This window comes from Tachysurus fulvidraco, chromosome 14 (assembly GCF_022655615.1).
Source record: "Tachysurus fulvidraco isolate hzauxx_2018 chromosome 14, HZAU_PFXX_2.0, whole genome shotgun sequence".
Lineage (NCBI taxonomy): Eukaryota > Metazoa > Chordata > Actinopteri > Siluriformes > Bagridae > Tachysurus > Tachysurus fulvidraco.
Window position 1 is genome coordinate 9,762,101 of NC_062531.1, and position 17,356 is coordinate 9,779,456.

A 17,356-nucleotide genomic window follows, 5' to 3' on the forward strand; every position below is an offset into this window, starting at 1 on the left:
TTACAACATTGCTGTTAAATCCAGAACTTACACATTATGAAGAATTAGATTGTAAATAATTACATCATAAATGGAACTACAATCCATGGTATGAGACACATATAACATAAAATCAGGGTTAAATTCAGACCTGTTTAACACAGAAAATCATGCCAAACATACCCTTTTGTTGTTACTCATTATAACTGCTTTGATATTGTTGATATCTGTGTTGAATTTGTTCCACTCAAGAAGTTTTAATCCAGACATTTCCTATTTAAAATGATTGCAAAAACAATTATTAAGACTTTCACTTTCTTCGTATAAAGTCTATGAAAATCCTTAGGCCTGACTATATGTGGTAGAACCACACATTGTTGGTTATGCAAAAAATGTTGCTAATCCCTCCATTCATCTTCAATAATCAATTTAACCTTCTAAGGTTGAAGGTGGAGCCAAACCCTGTTGTACTAGTATTTAGTACTAAATTAACAACAAATTATTGCTATCTTCGTGTGGTCTGTCTTTCCATGATGCTGTCTGTTGACTTAATTGAAGACATGCATGCCTCAGCTATATGTATCTCAATGTTATAACTGAGTATTGTTTTTGTGATTGCAAGTTAGCTTTCTTTTACTTGCATGACTGTATCTTTTATTATTTAAATACTTTGTGGCTAGTGTTTGCATAATGGCTTTGGATAACAATGGATTTGCTGCTGCTGCAACTTTCTTGATGGTGGAGTCTTAGTTGTGCATCATTTGTATCACTCTGAACTCCTTTTAACCATCATCCTCAGACTGAATTTCAGAGGTCGCTTTGGTTAAAAACATATGAATAAATGTACATGTGTAACTAAGCCAGATACAGGGCTTTAATGTTGGCTCAGATGTTTATCAGAAAATGGATGAAAGTGGTTTGATCGCATGTATATTAAAGCAATATACCACGCCACCTGCTGGCAAAAAATGGTAAGGTAAGATATTTTAAATGTTAAATTCTTCACAGCGTTCATCAGATGTTTAGGAAATGGTGCCAGGTTGGTAATGTTGGTCATGTTCGTCAAAAATTATAAATTGTATTTTATGTTACAATCATTTGATTAATTTTATGTTCTGATCCAAGAATGCAGAAAAAAGCCATATAAACATACTCTGGTCTCCCTGTGCATTTATCACACAGCAGTTTATTTCAATATACATAACAGCATTTCAAAAGCACTGTGGTTCAAACAGACATGCTTTGGATGTTAACATCAGTTTTCCACAGACATATGACAAGTATATTAGGATTTCCAGATCCCTTTATTCACAGCTTCTCCATCAGGTTAAGTATATGTCATGATTGTAGTTTTGTAGTATGAGAGCAGATATTTCAGCTTCATGTTAGGTGCTGATTTACAAGGTGCAAAAATGAGTTTTAAATTAAAACCTAGTATTTGTGCAATGAAGCGGGTTATTTCAATTGCAATTTAAGGATTGTCTCAGACCACAATCTGATTAATACTATCGTTTAAGTTTGAGACTATACGGCCATGCTTATGTACTTTTTACTAACGTTTGATTATGTACAAAAAGTAACTCATTTTGTCAGCTAATCAAAAGGCCATTTTTATGTAATGGGCCATAATGTAAACTTCTACCCATGAACCCTTATTCCCGTTTATTTTATCTATTATAATTTAACAACAACAAAAAAGATATTTAGACAAGTCCTAATCTAACACCAATCCATCAGTGCCAGAGCAATATATAATTTATCATTAAAGCAGCTTGCCTCAGCAAAGCTACATTCTCACCAAAAACCTTTAAGGCTTTCTATAGGTTTCCCCCCAAATTGTATTGATGGTACTTTTCCCAAAAAATCAATACATTATATACTTATAAACATGGATTGTGCAAATCACAGAACAATTGTTTTTTAAAACACACATACAAGGACACCAATATAATTAACACAACAAATGCTACACAGGGCTCATCGTATGTGCTTAATAGTATCAGAAAAAACTGCATGTTTCCTTTCGCAGTTGTTGGCCCATTTACAGGGATAAAACACATTGTGAAAGTGACATGTTGACCATATTTTACTTACGCTTATATTTTGATGAATACTATACCATGCAAGCTAGCCCATAAGGTAGTGTGCCTTTAAATGGGCAGCAAATCAAATCTACCAGTCATCATATTAACATGTATGAAAATAAACATCATATGTATGGTGCAGTAATAAATAACAAAATTAATATACTCTGCAAAATGAGGTGTATATGTATTCTTGTTTGAACTGACATTAATTTTTCAGTAATTCACTAAGGTCTTCCAATAGCCAATTATTGCAGTTTTACACAAACGATTATGATAAAGTGCGTATAGAAACTAAAAAAATGACAGTTTTATTTAATGTAGTACATGAATAATGAGTGAGTAATAGCCCAGACTGTAGCTGCTGCACTGATCATATTATTGGTTTAGATATGGAAACACATTGAAAGCTGAAATGGATAACCTGTACAAAATAAGTGCATTTAGATAAGGGATATTAGGATTAATAGACATTGAAAATGACAGATGAACATTACATATTTACAATGTATAATGTTCTATAATGTAATGTTCTAAACGAAAAATTATCGGAGGCCCTCGTTATTAGTGCACACACATTTTCAACCCGCCTTAGTGGCACAAGTTTGATAATGAATTAAATTCTATAAAGTACCTATTTGGCATAAGTACTATGCAAGTAGTTATGTAAATTTCATTATAATATTAGTATACTTATATACCCAATTTGCTAGGATGTTTTGATATATCAAGATATGTGTCAATATACAAAAGTGTGTCCTAATTGTAGCCCAGTTTCTTTTTTTTTTTTAATTAATTTTTTTCCTCCTCTCGCCATACATACATTCTAATAAGACAGGAAAACTGTAGAATGTGCAGTGCTGGGTATTTTAGGACTAAGAATATGAAAACAGGTTTAAAATCATTTGAGCTGATATTTAAGCATGTATGTATGCCACAGAAGTTGTACTTAGTCCACTATAAACTAGTGCCCATGTTAAAAGGACACTGCAGTTTTGAACACAGTTAAGAAATCTAGTTCACAATCACTCATTCAGGGTGTTAAAATTTTGTATTATAAACATATAACCTTCAGTGGATAATACAGTATTTACAGATAACCTTGCCATAGGTCAAGATAATTTTCATTATTAATTGATTGGTCATTTAGTATTTATTTTTTCTTTAAGTCTTTTGAATTTATTTCTTTGATTCTGCAACTGCTTGATGTGTAGAGACATCCTGATCGTCTGTCTGGACTGAGCATTTGGCTGGATTAACCGAGTTAGCCTTTTTGTTAGTATTAGATACAATATTGGACGTAGACTGCTGTACACTGCGAGTAATGGGACCTTTCACTCGCAGAGAGAACTGTTCCTCTGTGCTGGGCTTCAACTGCTTTATTTTCCTCTCTATACCATTTACCTCATTGCACTGGTGCTGAGATTTCCCTAGAGTTACTAAAGATTTAGTTGCCAATGGTGACTGAATTGCTTCCATAAGAATGAGTCTACTTTTTTTACTAATGTGAACTGCTGAGCTTGAAAGTATATCAGATGTTTTAGGCCTAAAATTACGCACAGTAATTTTCCCTTTACCAATTTGAGTCCTGACTGGTAGATTTACATTGCTGGCTGAACCAGATCCATTGGTATGTGTTTTTGCCAAGGATTTCTGTCCTTGATTTAACCTTTGTGGTTTTATTATTACATCTGATACACGTGTACGGATACGTCCATGGTTTTCTTGTGTTGGCGCAATGCTACTTTTTCTTTTTGGAGGTTTCCTGCAAATAGGTTTCATCGGGCAGCTGAAAGCCATATGCTTCTTTAAGCTGGCATGGTAAGTGAACTCTCTGCTACAGTGAGGACAAACATAAACCTCCAGCTCATCCTGTGAACTCTTTCGCCCTACTGGCCTGCCTCTCTGTACCCACATAGATTTCCTCTTACTATGAGTGCTCAGCTTTGTCTTAGCTTCTGACTCATGGCAATGGAGCTTTTTTGGGTGTCCAAGTTTTTGAGAGACATTTTGTCTAAGGTTGACTCCTCTAGCAGGCAACAGAACTCCATTTTGCACTTTTGCAAACTGCTTTAGTGGAATAGGGTTCTTTTTTGGAGTGTAGCGTTTTTTGTCACTAGCATTAGCACATGCTAAGATGTGCTTGTGCAGTTCAGGCATGTTGTCAAAGCCTCTGCCACACTTGGTGCAGTGAACTGTAGTACTGAATGTCTGCGGGATATTATGAGTGGTGAAGTTAGTGGCTGTGGTGGTGGTTGGGCTGACTGGTGTTCGGTTGTGATATGGAAACGGAGGTGGCTTAAAACTAGGGTAATGCTGGTTAATACCAAGCCGCACATCTGTAACTTTGGGTTTGACACCTTCAGATGCCATAATCTTAATAGTTGTGTATAACTCCTCAGTAGTGTTTTCACATTTATTGTCTGCTTCTGGTTTTGGAGCTGTTTGGCATGACTTGCCATATTCGTCTTTTGTGGGACACTCTGTGGTAACAGTACCAGCTCTTAATGGACTGTTATGGTTTTCAGGTCTTAACTTACCATTTTCTACTTCAGTGTGTGAGCATTCCTGACCAGGATGAAGATCTTGATGATGTTGCTCTAGGTTGCAAAGAAAGGCAAATTCTTTGGAGCATATTCTGCAGACATAGATTTTACCAATGCCATGATAACTGGATCGGTGCTGAAATAAACCAGTATCACTCTCAAACAGCTGCACACAAAATTCACACTTATATGGCCACGTGTCTGAGTGTTCACCAATATGCTGAGCCAGACTCTTCATGGACTGGAAGAGCTCATTACAGGCATTACACATAAAACGCTTGCAAAGAGGAGACAAGGATGATTGCTCCTCACTCATAGGTTTGGGCTGTATGGAAATGTCTGAGGTTTCCACTTTGAGATTATCCGTTAAAGATGAATTTTCTGTGGCCTCCACTGTTGTCTCTGCTTTTTCTGAAACACTGGGAACAGTTGATGACAGTACTGCACCTACTGAATGCTCTAATGATTCTCCAGTAGAGGATGAGTCCAATCCGTGATCTTGAGCCTCAACAGTGCCAGCCTCTGGCAGTTCTGGAACTGATGGTTCGATGTTGGCAGTCTGTAGTTGAGAGGAAGGCTGGAGCTCTTGTGCCTCTGTGTGATCTGGTGGTGTTTTATCAAAAAGAGAGTGAACAGCATTAGTTTGGGGTACAGGGGTGGCATTAGAGGACTCCAGTGCAACAGTGTACTCAATAACAACCACATTTGGAGAAAAGCTCAGGGAACTGATGTTTGACTGGTTTACCAACACAGGAGAAATTAGATGTGCTTCAGGTGACAAGACAGAATCAATCACCAAGGTCCTTTGTGCTAGTTGTGCATCGGTAAGAAACTGAGAACCTTGTAAACTTAGAGTTGGGGTTGTGGGGATGAGTGCATGGGTCACACTTCCAGGGGCAGAATTAAGCCAATTGGGAAGAGACACATTAAAAGCTGCCAAAGGATTTCCAACAGAAAGCTCCACAGGAGTGTTGAGTGCTACGGGACTGCAGGACTGAGCAGTGGAGCAGATAGGGTGAAGATCTTGATTGGTTAAGGATGTTTGCGCAGCTGGTATGAATATCTCTGTGGACTCAGGAGAAGCTGAAAGGGGCTGGGCTAGAGAGGCAGTGTGCAGTGCAGCATCATTTGGCAGAGATGGGGTTGCATTCAGTGCAGGAGGAGAGGGTGGAGGCAGCTCAAGGCTACCACTTTCAGGGTTAGCAGGAACTGGCTCAGACAGAGCGACTGTTGGTAAAGGAACTTCAGCTGCTTGTGTCGGAACATCCAATACATCATACTGGCTTAGCAGTACTTTCTCCAACATGCTTGAGTTGGGTTTGGTCTTTCTAACTGATGTCTGGAAGGCTAAACATCCATTTGGGTCAGACTCTGTACTCTTTCTGCTCATGCTCAGATCCAGAACACAATCAGCTAAGACATCACTGTCTCTCTTCCCCACAGCACTAGAAAGATCTAGAGGCTGCTGATTGCATGACCTGCCACCAGTTCCTGATGCAGAGCAGTCCAATGGCAAAACTTCCTGAATGGTTTCAGTACTGTATGTAGTTGAATTGACAGTTTCCATTTCTTCTTTTTTAGATAAGCTCATCACAGCAGATGTGCAGTGACTGTCTAACTTTTGCACTTTAGGTGCAGAAGAATCAGTTTCCTGTTCAATGGTACATTTCGCAATTGATGCACTGCTTTGCTGTATAGCATTAGGAGGAGATGTTGTCCTTCTCTTAAACCTGCTACTTGCTGCTGGTAAAAGTGTTAATGATAAAGGTGGGCAAAGATTTTGTCCTTCAGTGATCTGAGAAAATGATGATTTACTGCCATCCTGGTTCTGTAGGAGCTGCTTTAGCTTGGGGGACAGATAAATAGTTTTTTCTTTTTGTAAAACAATTGTCTCTAAAGTGTGGGGGAAAACAGAGCTAATCAATGTACCTTCTGAGGCAGAGGAAGGTGTTGTTAAGATAGATTCCGACTCCAGTTCAGTTTTGATTTGTGGCAGTAAAGGTGGGGTAGATGTCCTCCGTCTGCCAGAGGACTGACCACCGAGGTCAGAGGTCATGTTTCCGTCATTAGACTCTATTTTCAGGGTCTGTGTAATTTGAGACGGGTTGACAATAAAGGCATCCAGACCAATCACAGCAGCAGCAGAATTCAGCTCCATCACTTCGCAATTACTGACAGCACTGGTGGAGATTATTTTCCCATCAATGTAGAAGCTGAGGTTCTCAGAGATGTTGCTGGAAATGTCCACCATGTACTCCTCTTCTTGCCTGACCTCATCATGGTGTTGTGTATTGGAAGAGGTTTCTGGGGCACCAATGGAATGCTGAACCTGAACCCCATTTATGTTTACAACCTTCTGACGGACACCTCTGGGTAACAGACGACGCTCGTGTATCCTGCGCTCATGTCTTCGCAAGCTGGTCTGACTTCCAAATGCTTTCTTGCAGTACTTGCAGGCAAAAGAGCACTTAGTCTTTCCAAATTCATCTGCATTACCCCTTCCCTCCAAATCAGGCACTGGAGAGTTGCTGACTGGCTGGGAAATTAGGGCAAGCTGATCTTCCTCTTGTGAAGAGACCATTCCCTGAGTCTCTCCAATAACCTGTGGAGCAGGGCTAATTATGAGCCCGCCTGCCCTTCTATGAGTGTTATGTCTTTTCTCATGCCGTCGTCGAAGGAACTGTGTACCGAAGCACTTTCGGCAGTAGCGGCATTTAAATATCTGTGTGTTGCAGGATGACAAGGCATGCATGTGCCGTTCAAGGCTTTGCTTGGTATTAAACCGTCTTTGACAGTGCTGACAGAAGAACATGCATGAACCCTGGTGGTGGCCATCAGGTCTGATCTTAAGGTCATATTCTGGGTCCAGGTCAGCATTTGCTTTACACGAGGGAATATCAGATTTACTGTCCTGTTTGAACTTGAACGTTTCCAAGAGTTCTGTCTTACAGGGTATATTTTGATTTGTTATGCCAGTGGTTTGCAAGGGCACTGGCTCCATGGTTGGCCCATCAGTCGTCTGTGCTGGCAAGATGTTTTGGTCCTCCTCAGACTGCTCCATCATTTCATCAGTCCCGCCCTCTGCCTCACTCTCTTTCTCCTTCAATGAGTCATGTTGAGGGGGAGATTCCCCAGTCAGAGAATGCTGATGACTATCAGTGGGGCAGTGCAGAATTATATATTGTTGCTGCTCTTCTGATGAAACAAGCAGCTCCTCTGCTTTCACTAATACAACAGATTAAAAATGCACATCAGCTCCTATCCAAAATATTTATTAATAGTGTCTAATAAACTAATATTCTGAGAACATATTTAAAAATATTTCTTGCATCAGTTAAAATGTACCATTTTGATTTATATTTTTTATATGTTTTTGTTCCCTATATGGTATTCTATTATTGCTGAAATCAATATAAATATTTACCATTCTCAGAATCACCCATGTCTGCCCCACTGGCTGTTGGCAACCACCTGTTTTACTGGCTTTCCACCTCCTTTCAGTATTTATTGAGATCCAGTTGCCTGGGAGACAAAATAATTACATTAACATCTCATTTCATTCTTTAAATCTTACCTCCAAAAGACAGTGTGTAAGAATTAGTTGTGCACGACTCTCAGTGACAAACAAAGTAAGCTATATACAGTCATTACACACGAGATCATCCCACTTAGTTAACATGTGAAACCACCATAGAGGGATTTGTCCAATTCATAGTCACACCCTTCTATTTGTTCCAATCTTTATAAAATACTCCTGCACCACTTTGAGATCAAATCCTTTTTTGTGCTGATCTTAGATTTCTGCACAAACCAGCTGTATGGTTTTATATCCACATTGAAATGAACATCTGTACAGACTCCCACTACTTAAACTCAACCGAAACTCAAATAATGATAGTAGAGGACATTAAGATGTAGCACAATATGGTAAATGGAGAAGGTGTTAAACAGTGTAGATGCACTTTGGCATTGAAGGAGTTTTTAATCTGCGTTTTATAATCTATATCAATAATAACAAGCAAAGTGTGAAGACGTCTGCTCATAAATCTGAAGAAAAAAAAACAAAAACAGTGAGGTATGCCATATTATCACAAAGGTATGACAGTGTGGCCAGACACCAGCGCCTTCAAGCATTGTACACTTCAATATTAAAAGTTCAATATATCCGAATGGATACGAGTTTGACCAATCAGACTATGGGTTTGTTTATATGGCATTGACAATGCAAGCACAAAATGCGAAGGTTAGCTTATTAATTAAATGCTTACAAATGTAAATGATCCAGTCTTACACGAAAATGAGTTAACAGCTGAAAGATGCATCGTTGATGAGAACAGACGATGGTTTTATTCATGAGCTGCAGGTAAAGTCCACATGTTGCGGTGTTTGTGTGCGCGCGCGCTTGTGTGCGTGTGTGTGTATATATATATATATATATATATATATATATATATATATATATATATACACACACACACACACACACACACACACACACACACACACACACACACACACACACTCATTTATATACACACGCGCGCGCGCACACATATATATATAAGTGCGTTTTAGACACAGCTCCTTTAAATAAACGCGGCTCTTGCACCACAGTATGGAAGGTCACGGTCAGACACACAGGCAGGATTATCTGCTGTTTCACGTCCTTCAAAATCATCGAAAACACAGCAAACGTTTTGAATTGTGGCTATATAATATATAACGCAAGATGATCTGAAAAGCGTCAGCTGGTCACGAGTTAAATGTCATCGTCGTGTGATATAAACAATATGTTATTTATTATATTAGCTTATGGCGGTTGGCGAGACTGGTCTATTTTTTATTAAAATCTTTATAATATGTCAGGAATCGCACACCTGTGCATTTCTTACCGGCTTTGTTGGTATCTGGTGACATGTGGGCTGGATTTGGCCTGAACGGTGCTGCAGTACGAGGCCCGGTGGCTAAAAGCTAAACGCTGATATACTTTGTCACTGCAGCAGAGCGCACGCAGAGAAATGCGCATGCGCAAGCGCTCATTCTCATACCGAGGTTAGGCTACAGTATATCCATGCTGCGTACTACTGAACTAAATGGTCTATATAAGCATTTGGCCTATAATTCTTACACACTATTTAGTACAGCAGAAGAGAAAATTACATTTTCTACCCATGGAAAACTGCAAATATATGCTCGTCTAAGGAATTTAAGGGAATTGTAATTTTAACTTTATTATGAGTATAAATCCCTTTCTAGGTCCAATTCAATGGGATCCTATACATATAAAAAATCTGTTTTATAAGGTACCATAATAATAAAAACAAAAAGATTCCACATTATTCACAATTTACTGTCAGCATCAGCCACACAATAAACTGTCATCTGGAACATACGTTAACTCAGCAGTTAAATATCAGGTTTAATAGGTCAGCCCTGATTCCGACCAGCAATTACTGACTAGATTTAGGTCATACTTAATTCATCTCCTCAGAGGATTGCCAACCTCGGTAGGTCAAACTTGATTTAGTACCTCAAAGCTTGGAAGTCATCAGTGCATCACAAGGCACTTATACACACTCACAACAAGGGCAGTTTAATGTAGACAGTCCACTTACTCACATATTTTTGGGAAGATGGACAAAAAAATGCACATGTACAAATGCACACAGACAAACCAGCTACATTGGAGCTGTAAGATGGCAATAAATACCTGCTGCAATACCATACTGCCATTAGTTAATTTATTTCTATAATTATATACTATAAAATCCTGTATCTGTTATCCATCTTATTTGACTAAAGTGAGGGATCTGCAATTTGAGGCAGGTGTAATTATCTAGGGTGTGGAACTTAAATGAATTCTGACACTTTTAGTCTTGTAATTATTACAAATGACCACTGGAGGTCAGTCTTTCAGTCCTTTAATGGGTCTTGGTCATAAACGCTCATTTCTTTTCTTTCTTTTTAATACAATATTTCAGCATGTACTGAATCCTTCACAGTCTTCAGCTTTAGCTTCCATAGTACTGAAAACTATTATTTTCCTGTACCAAAAATCATTAAGAATGATTATTCACTGATACTTGAATGATATTGTATATGATTTTTAGATCAGCCAAGATGCATGACAATACCATTTCAGTCATGACAAGTCTCAGAGTGAAGGTAACGAACTTTTATTCAGGGGAAGGGAATGTAGGTAGGTTTGGTCTTGACTGTTTAGATCTGGTACCCTGCTGCTGCTGAGGTTACACGGAGAGATATTAAGAACATGCTGCTGCTGCAAGATAAGGCAGGAGGAACCCTGAATCTAAACAGGTGGAGCTGTAGAGGAAGATGGGAGGAGGAAAATCTCTTAGCGTGCATTGAGGGCAAGGCTAGGAGTTAAGTTGGGATAATAAAGTGTTACGTAGATAGGGAGACACAGTGGACAGGCTGCAGTTAAGCATTCAGCATGAAGGTACAGTTTCATGCCTGAACTAGACGTTTATAGGATGGACACATAAAAGATTAATTTCTCATTGGCTGATGGGTGTCTGTTGTTTGTTTGTTTGTTTGTTTGTTTATGTGTATGATCATAAAGAATGTTTAGGTATATGTATGGTCCTTTAAAACCATATTTATAGACTTCTGTTGAAACAGTCAAATCCTGCAGCTTCTTAAACATCTCAATTGAAATATATAAACTGAATCTGTGTCGACTTTTCATCATGAATTACTTTTTTCAAATTTTTAGATTGAAGAAATATTTAGCAATTTACATTTGTAAATAGTATATTTTATAGTATATGAAATATGCAACCCTGTTATTATCGTAGTTACTACACACATTCTACACATAGATAAGGAAGTATCTGGATGGCACAGCAGCAGTTTAGTTATTTGTTACATAGGGGAGTCATGTACTGTTCAGGATTAGAAGCCTAAAATTTATTTTGGATGTTCATCTGCTGCTTGTCTTCTGTTATATGAGGTCATTATATGAGGCGTTTTTGGTAAAGCCAGTATTGATGTGTTGAGTGTTGATCTGTTGACATAAGTGAAGTGTTTGCTTTTCTTCTAGAATATTGTCTACTGTTCACCTTTATTCTGATGCGCATATATTTGCCATTACTTCAAGTCTATGTTATCTTTGTTTTATCATTGATAAATATGTTAGAAGTTATAGTTTGTAGATTTTATAGATTTGTAGCCCACATCACATCAAGTCAAATCAAGTCGTCAAGAAGCATTTATCATTGTTACTGCTTGATTTATGAACCACGCAGAGTAGAAAAGGATTATAAAGCTGGTGTTGGGTCCGTCTGGCATGAGTCTAGCTGACAAAAATGACTGTGGAATGTGCATTTAATACTAGTATGTAATGTCTCATGGGATTTAAATTTAATTGTGAATGTAATATAATTATGCATGCATGTTTGTGTGTGTGGGTATAGTTTATTCTGTTCTGCACATACATATAAAGAAGAATCAATTAACATGTTTAGATAAAACTCTCTCTCTTTCTCTCTCTCTCTCTCTCTCTCTCTCTCTCTCTCTCTCTTTCTTTCTCTCTCAGTGGAATGTACATATTGTGATCTGACGTGTTTGCAGAATCACGTCTGTCTGTGTAAGCATGTGCATGTGTGTGACAGCACCAATTATACACATTTCTTCAACTGTTAAACTGTTGTAATCATAAAGGCTGTCCTGTTTATACTCCAATATTCATATTAACATTCATAGCACTTTTTGACCTTCTAGTATGCAGTTGCAGAAGCGCAATTATTTAGAGAGCAGTCACCCAAAAGAGGACATTTCTTTGCCACCTGCTTGCTCATTATGGATCTGAATCTACATTTATATTTACGTAAAGTGCTATACAAATAAATGGAATTGCATTCATCTGGTATGTGTTTTTTGTGTCTGTATATTATGTGCACTGAATATTATCAGGGATTTTCTAGAGTCAGATACACTTTTACAAGTGTATCTGAGTGTACCTAAGCCAGTTCTGACATCCTGTGCATAACAAACAACAGTTCCACTGTGGTTTTACCAGAGAAAAACACAGAATATGTGCACTAGACACCATAATTTTATACATTTTTAGTTGTGTTGTAACAATTGGGATGTGGCAGTACATATGTGTTTTAGTCACTTTATTATATAGAGAAGGAAAAGCAGACATATGTCCAAAACCACACTATAACTGGGGTCAACACAGAGGCAGTTAAGTCCATACTGTACTTTGAAAACACTAGCAGAATCTCAGAAAACATTCTGAAGACATCAAAAGCTTTTCTGATATGAAGAGTATAAATATATTGAATAAAGGTTATTAACATGATGAAGAGGGAGAAGCAGGCACACAGTTTATAGAGATGCAACATGAGGTGAACCAGGCACATGTCTGTAACCACAGCCTGTTCACTGTAAAGTGCAGTAGTGTTTCCATTTAGTCTTATCTAATAATCTTATCTACAGTAGATGTCTGGTGTAGATGCCTGGTAAATTTTTAAAATGCATTGCTATAAGATGGATTAAGTAGCTATTAAAAATGAAATATGGAAAAAAATATATTTTGATTAACTTGATATATTTATATTTACATGAATTTGTATATACATGTCATGGCTAAAATAATGAATAAACATAAAAAATATCAAACTAAAAATATTAGGTGTTATTGCATATAATTGACATCAGTGTTTCACATTATCGATTATATCGTTATTTTTGGTTGTTTTTATTTACTACCGCCAGCGAGGTACACCCTGAATGGGTGTCATTGGACTGAAGGAAACCAGAGTCCCTGGAGGAAACTCCCAATGCACAGGGAAAATATGCAAACTCCACACACACAGGGCAGAGGCAGACATCAAACCCTCAACTCCACTTAGAAAAAGACTTTTTGTATGTTTAAAAATGCTAGAATTTAAAACATCCCTTAATGGAATATTACATTTAATAGGTAAACAGTAGATAACATTGTTTAGGGTATCATACCTAAAATAATAAAACAATATTTTGTTTAATGCGCTTTATGATGTATTACAAATAACAGAAACATTAGTCCGATTTTTAATCAAATCTCACTATATTTACATTTAACATTGTTTATTTAGCAGATGCCAATTCTATGCAAATTGTCATACAATTAGACGGAAAAATCTAATTAAACTGAGCAGACAGTGATTCTAAATGTTGAGAAGCTCTTCATTCATTCATTCTTTCATTTTATTTGTAGAAGACACCTGAAAGAGACGCAGGGTCAACATGTAAAACTCCACAGAGACAGTAACCCAAGCTCAGGATCCAACCAAGAATCCTGGTGTTGTGAAGCAACAGCTCCCTCATGCCACTGTGAATTTTAAAATTCAAATAAATACAACTCCACCCTTCGGTGCTCCATCCAAAGCCGCAACCCAAAACACATGCGCAAGCTTTGCCTGGACAGTTAGAGGAAGGTAGTGCAATATTAATATATAAAAACTTATCATATAACTTAAACAAGTCGTTCTAACCACAGTGATGTGGGTATTTCTAACACTATCAGATTAATGTGTGCTGATGTCGGCCAAATATTGTCAAGCCTTGATACAAGCAAGAGTACAAAGTGTGAATATGACACATAAGGCTACATTATACATGCACACACATATACGTCCACACACTCAGTCTCTGATCAGTGTTAATGTACGAAGGCACATACGATCCAACTGCATCCCACAATGCAGCACTTACCATTAAAGTGAGAGGCAGCAAGAGAGCGTGAGAGAGATTGACATAGCCATATACACATTCACAGACTACTTAGACATTCTTTACAATCAGGTATCATTTCTCATGTAGCAGTAGAAAGCCAAAGGTGCAAGAATTAGTTTGCTTTATTTGGCTGATATTATAAAGCATCTATCTTAATGGGTAGACATGCTTTTGAAACAAAACATGTAGAAGATTTGAAGACAGAAGATTTATTTATTTTTTTGGTCTTTGTCTTGTGAGCTTCTGTAAAAACAAAACACTGCACCTTAGCAGAGTACACCTAAAAAACACAACCAGATCTAAATCTGACAAGCTTTTAAAAAAAGAATAATGTGCTTCATATTCGTATCTAATACTCGTATCTGTATTTATAACGCTTTAGAGAACATTATGTTCAACTGTCTGATGTGTTCACACTGTTAGTGAACAATAATAATGAGCATAACAACATGTACAGATTAAACAACAAGTAAAATAAGCAAATTAAGAACCAACAGAAAGGGAAACAACAACAAAGCACAACACAGTACTGCTCCATAAAAAGCAAAGAACTGGCATCAAGAGTTTGCTGAGGTATTAATTCTGTTTCGGGTAAATAGAACCAGATGGAGGTGATAATCTTCAGGAAGTTTAAAACCAAACCAGAGCTGACAAACAGTCCTCAATATCTTGAGTCTTTTTGACACATTTGTCTTTGCCACATTTACAAGCGATCACTATAATAATCACTGTTGTACAGTGGAAGTCTTTTTCACCAAATTCGCTCTATAACTCCATACTTTAAATAAAGAAATTTTATATTACACAGATTATGATTGGGAAATTTAACCTGAAAATAAGACAGAGTAGGAGCATCCCTAGGAATGAGAAGTTGTTTTCTATGTCTTTACCAAAACAAAACTCTTTCTATGTCTTTTCCAAAAACATAGCTGTACCTGTCTCAGCTACCCAAGTCAACATAACTCACGAACAGTACATTGCTAAGTAGTGAACAGAACACAAGGGATAAGAACAAGTAACTTTGCTAAGTTTGCTAATTGGATGAAATAACATTGTATGCCATAAAATTTAGTTTTAATAACTGCATAATATAAAATTCAAGCATCACTTGTCTATATAGCACATAACCACAGTACTGGGTAAAAGGCTTGACACCCCAGTACATGCCCCATGCATTTGTCCACAACTGGTGACAATTTGGCTAGTTTGCATTTCATCTCTTCTTCTGAAAATTTTAGCATTGTAACAGTACAGACGTTTCATTTCTGTCTACCGTATTCAGCTTTGATGAATTTTATTTTCCTTTTTTGATAATCATGCCTTGTGTGTACTGGTGGGGAAAAAAAGTCTGCATCTGTTTCAAACCTAGACATACTGTTACCTTCCAACATACAGTGCACTCATTGAATTCATAATGTCAGCGGAGCAACAAGATATCCTGTTTAGCCTGTTCCAGTGTGTCTGAGCTCTTAACTCCTCAATGTGAAAATTGTCTTTTTGGCATCTTCAAGCTCCAATCAGTAGTCACTACGGTTTCTGTGCTGAGTTTAGATACCCCAACAACAGGTTCTTTCAATATGAATGTGATCCTAATGGCAGTTGGAAAGACATACTGTAGCCGTGTGTGATTTTTTGGAGTGTGTGTGTTTAGACATGAACTCTTCAGACCTCCATTAAGGCCTTAATCAAGTGTTATATACAGATGGAATGCAAATTAAAAGAAAAACACTGGTTGTGTTATTTTGTGAGAGGTCTTTTGTTGGTGTAGTTTGAGTTCACTTTTAAAAATCAATACACAGTAATATGATTATTAATATGAGGTTACTTATGTTTACTTGTCCACATGTCCAAATTGCTATTTTAAGGCTTAACATCCTAACAATGTATCTTCTTTTTAACTTAATCCTATATTAATTACAAAATCACATGTGAATAGCATATGATTTTTTTCTTGCCTCAATGCATTTTTTCTTGTGCCTTCTCACAATTTCTTTCTGATCACTTTTGTCTGGTGAATTAAACTCAGGTATGTTTGCACAGGTTCAGTCATTAAAGGCAGGAGTTCTACACATTTGACACCTGATTCATCCTGATTCCAAACTATTCTTCACTGCAGTCAGTCATGATCCATCTTGAGCTGCATCTACAATGTGTGTGTGTGTGTGTGTGTGGGGGGGGGGGGGGTTGTCAATGTGTACAAGGGAAGGGAGGTGGTTTTCTTTGTTTTAGGATCTGCAGTTAACCTGACCATAGTGACTCTGCATTCAAAGATTAGTAGTTCAAAGCGAGTCGGTGTCAAGTTTATCTGTAAGTATTTGAATATGTGTGTGTGTGTGTAGGAGAGATTGAAGAGAGGGAACAAATTCACCAGTTCTCCCAAACAGATATATAAATATATCTTTTCAACATAAAATATCAGCATGGATTAATGTGTAAACTGATTACCTCGGTGATACTGATATATTATCCTATGCCCTATCTCTTACTTTATGATCTCTGATCTATGTGCATAAATTGCTTTTTGTTTTCCTATCTCTTGTCATCATGTGTGCTATAGTGCACATGCAGGAAGTGTCCCACCCGTCTGAAACGTACAGAATTTCTTCATGGCACCTATACACAGAAGCTAAGGGTCTGACTGAGACTCAGTGCTATAAGAGCCCCATTGTTCACAGCCAGAGAGAGGCGAGCTGGGCTGCCGCCTAAAACCACATGGAAACGCACACACAAGTGCCAGCGTTATGTGCCTCACATTACTTGACTGACCAATTATAAACCACGTAGGTACAGGGAGACGGGGACAGCAAAATGAAAGACCTGGTTATGATGTGATACAAGTGATAATTAGCAGAATAACAATAATAACAGTAGTGTGTTATTAACACAGGCATGTACACCTGACAACTTTCACTATATTTATTTATATTGAAAAACCTCATTAGAAAATTGCTCAAGCTCACATAACAGACAGCTTTTAGTAACATATGTAATGACAAAATA

General features: G+C 37.6%; 1 protein-coding gene across 2 annotated transcripts; it reads right to left on the reverse strand.

The window, feature by feature from the left end:
* Positions 1-1,132: 1,132 nt before the first annotated feature.
* prdm2a (PR domain containing 2, with ZNF domain a) lies at positions 1,133-9,654 on the reverse strand. 2 transcript variants are annotated; one of them, XM_027166589.2, is made up of 3 exons: positions 9,502-9,654; positions 8,034-8,131; positions 1,133-7,834 (listed from the first exon to the last, which is right to left on the reverse strand). In XM_027166589.2, the coding sequence occupies exons 2-3, from the start codon at positions 8,050-8,052 to the stop codon at positions 3,243-3,245; spliced, it is 4,611 nt and encodes a 1,536-aa protein (XP_027022390.1). In that variant the 5' UTR covers positions 8,053-8,131; positions 9,502-9,654; the 3' UTR covers positions 1,133-3,242. The 2 variants fall into 2 exon arrangements, with proteins under 2 accessions (XP_027022390.1, XP_047678881.1); XM_047822925.1 differs by having other exon boundaries at positions 9,487-9,622.
* Positions 9,655-17,356: the final 7,702 nt, after the last annotated feature.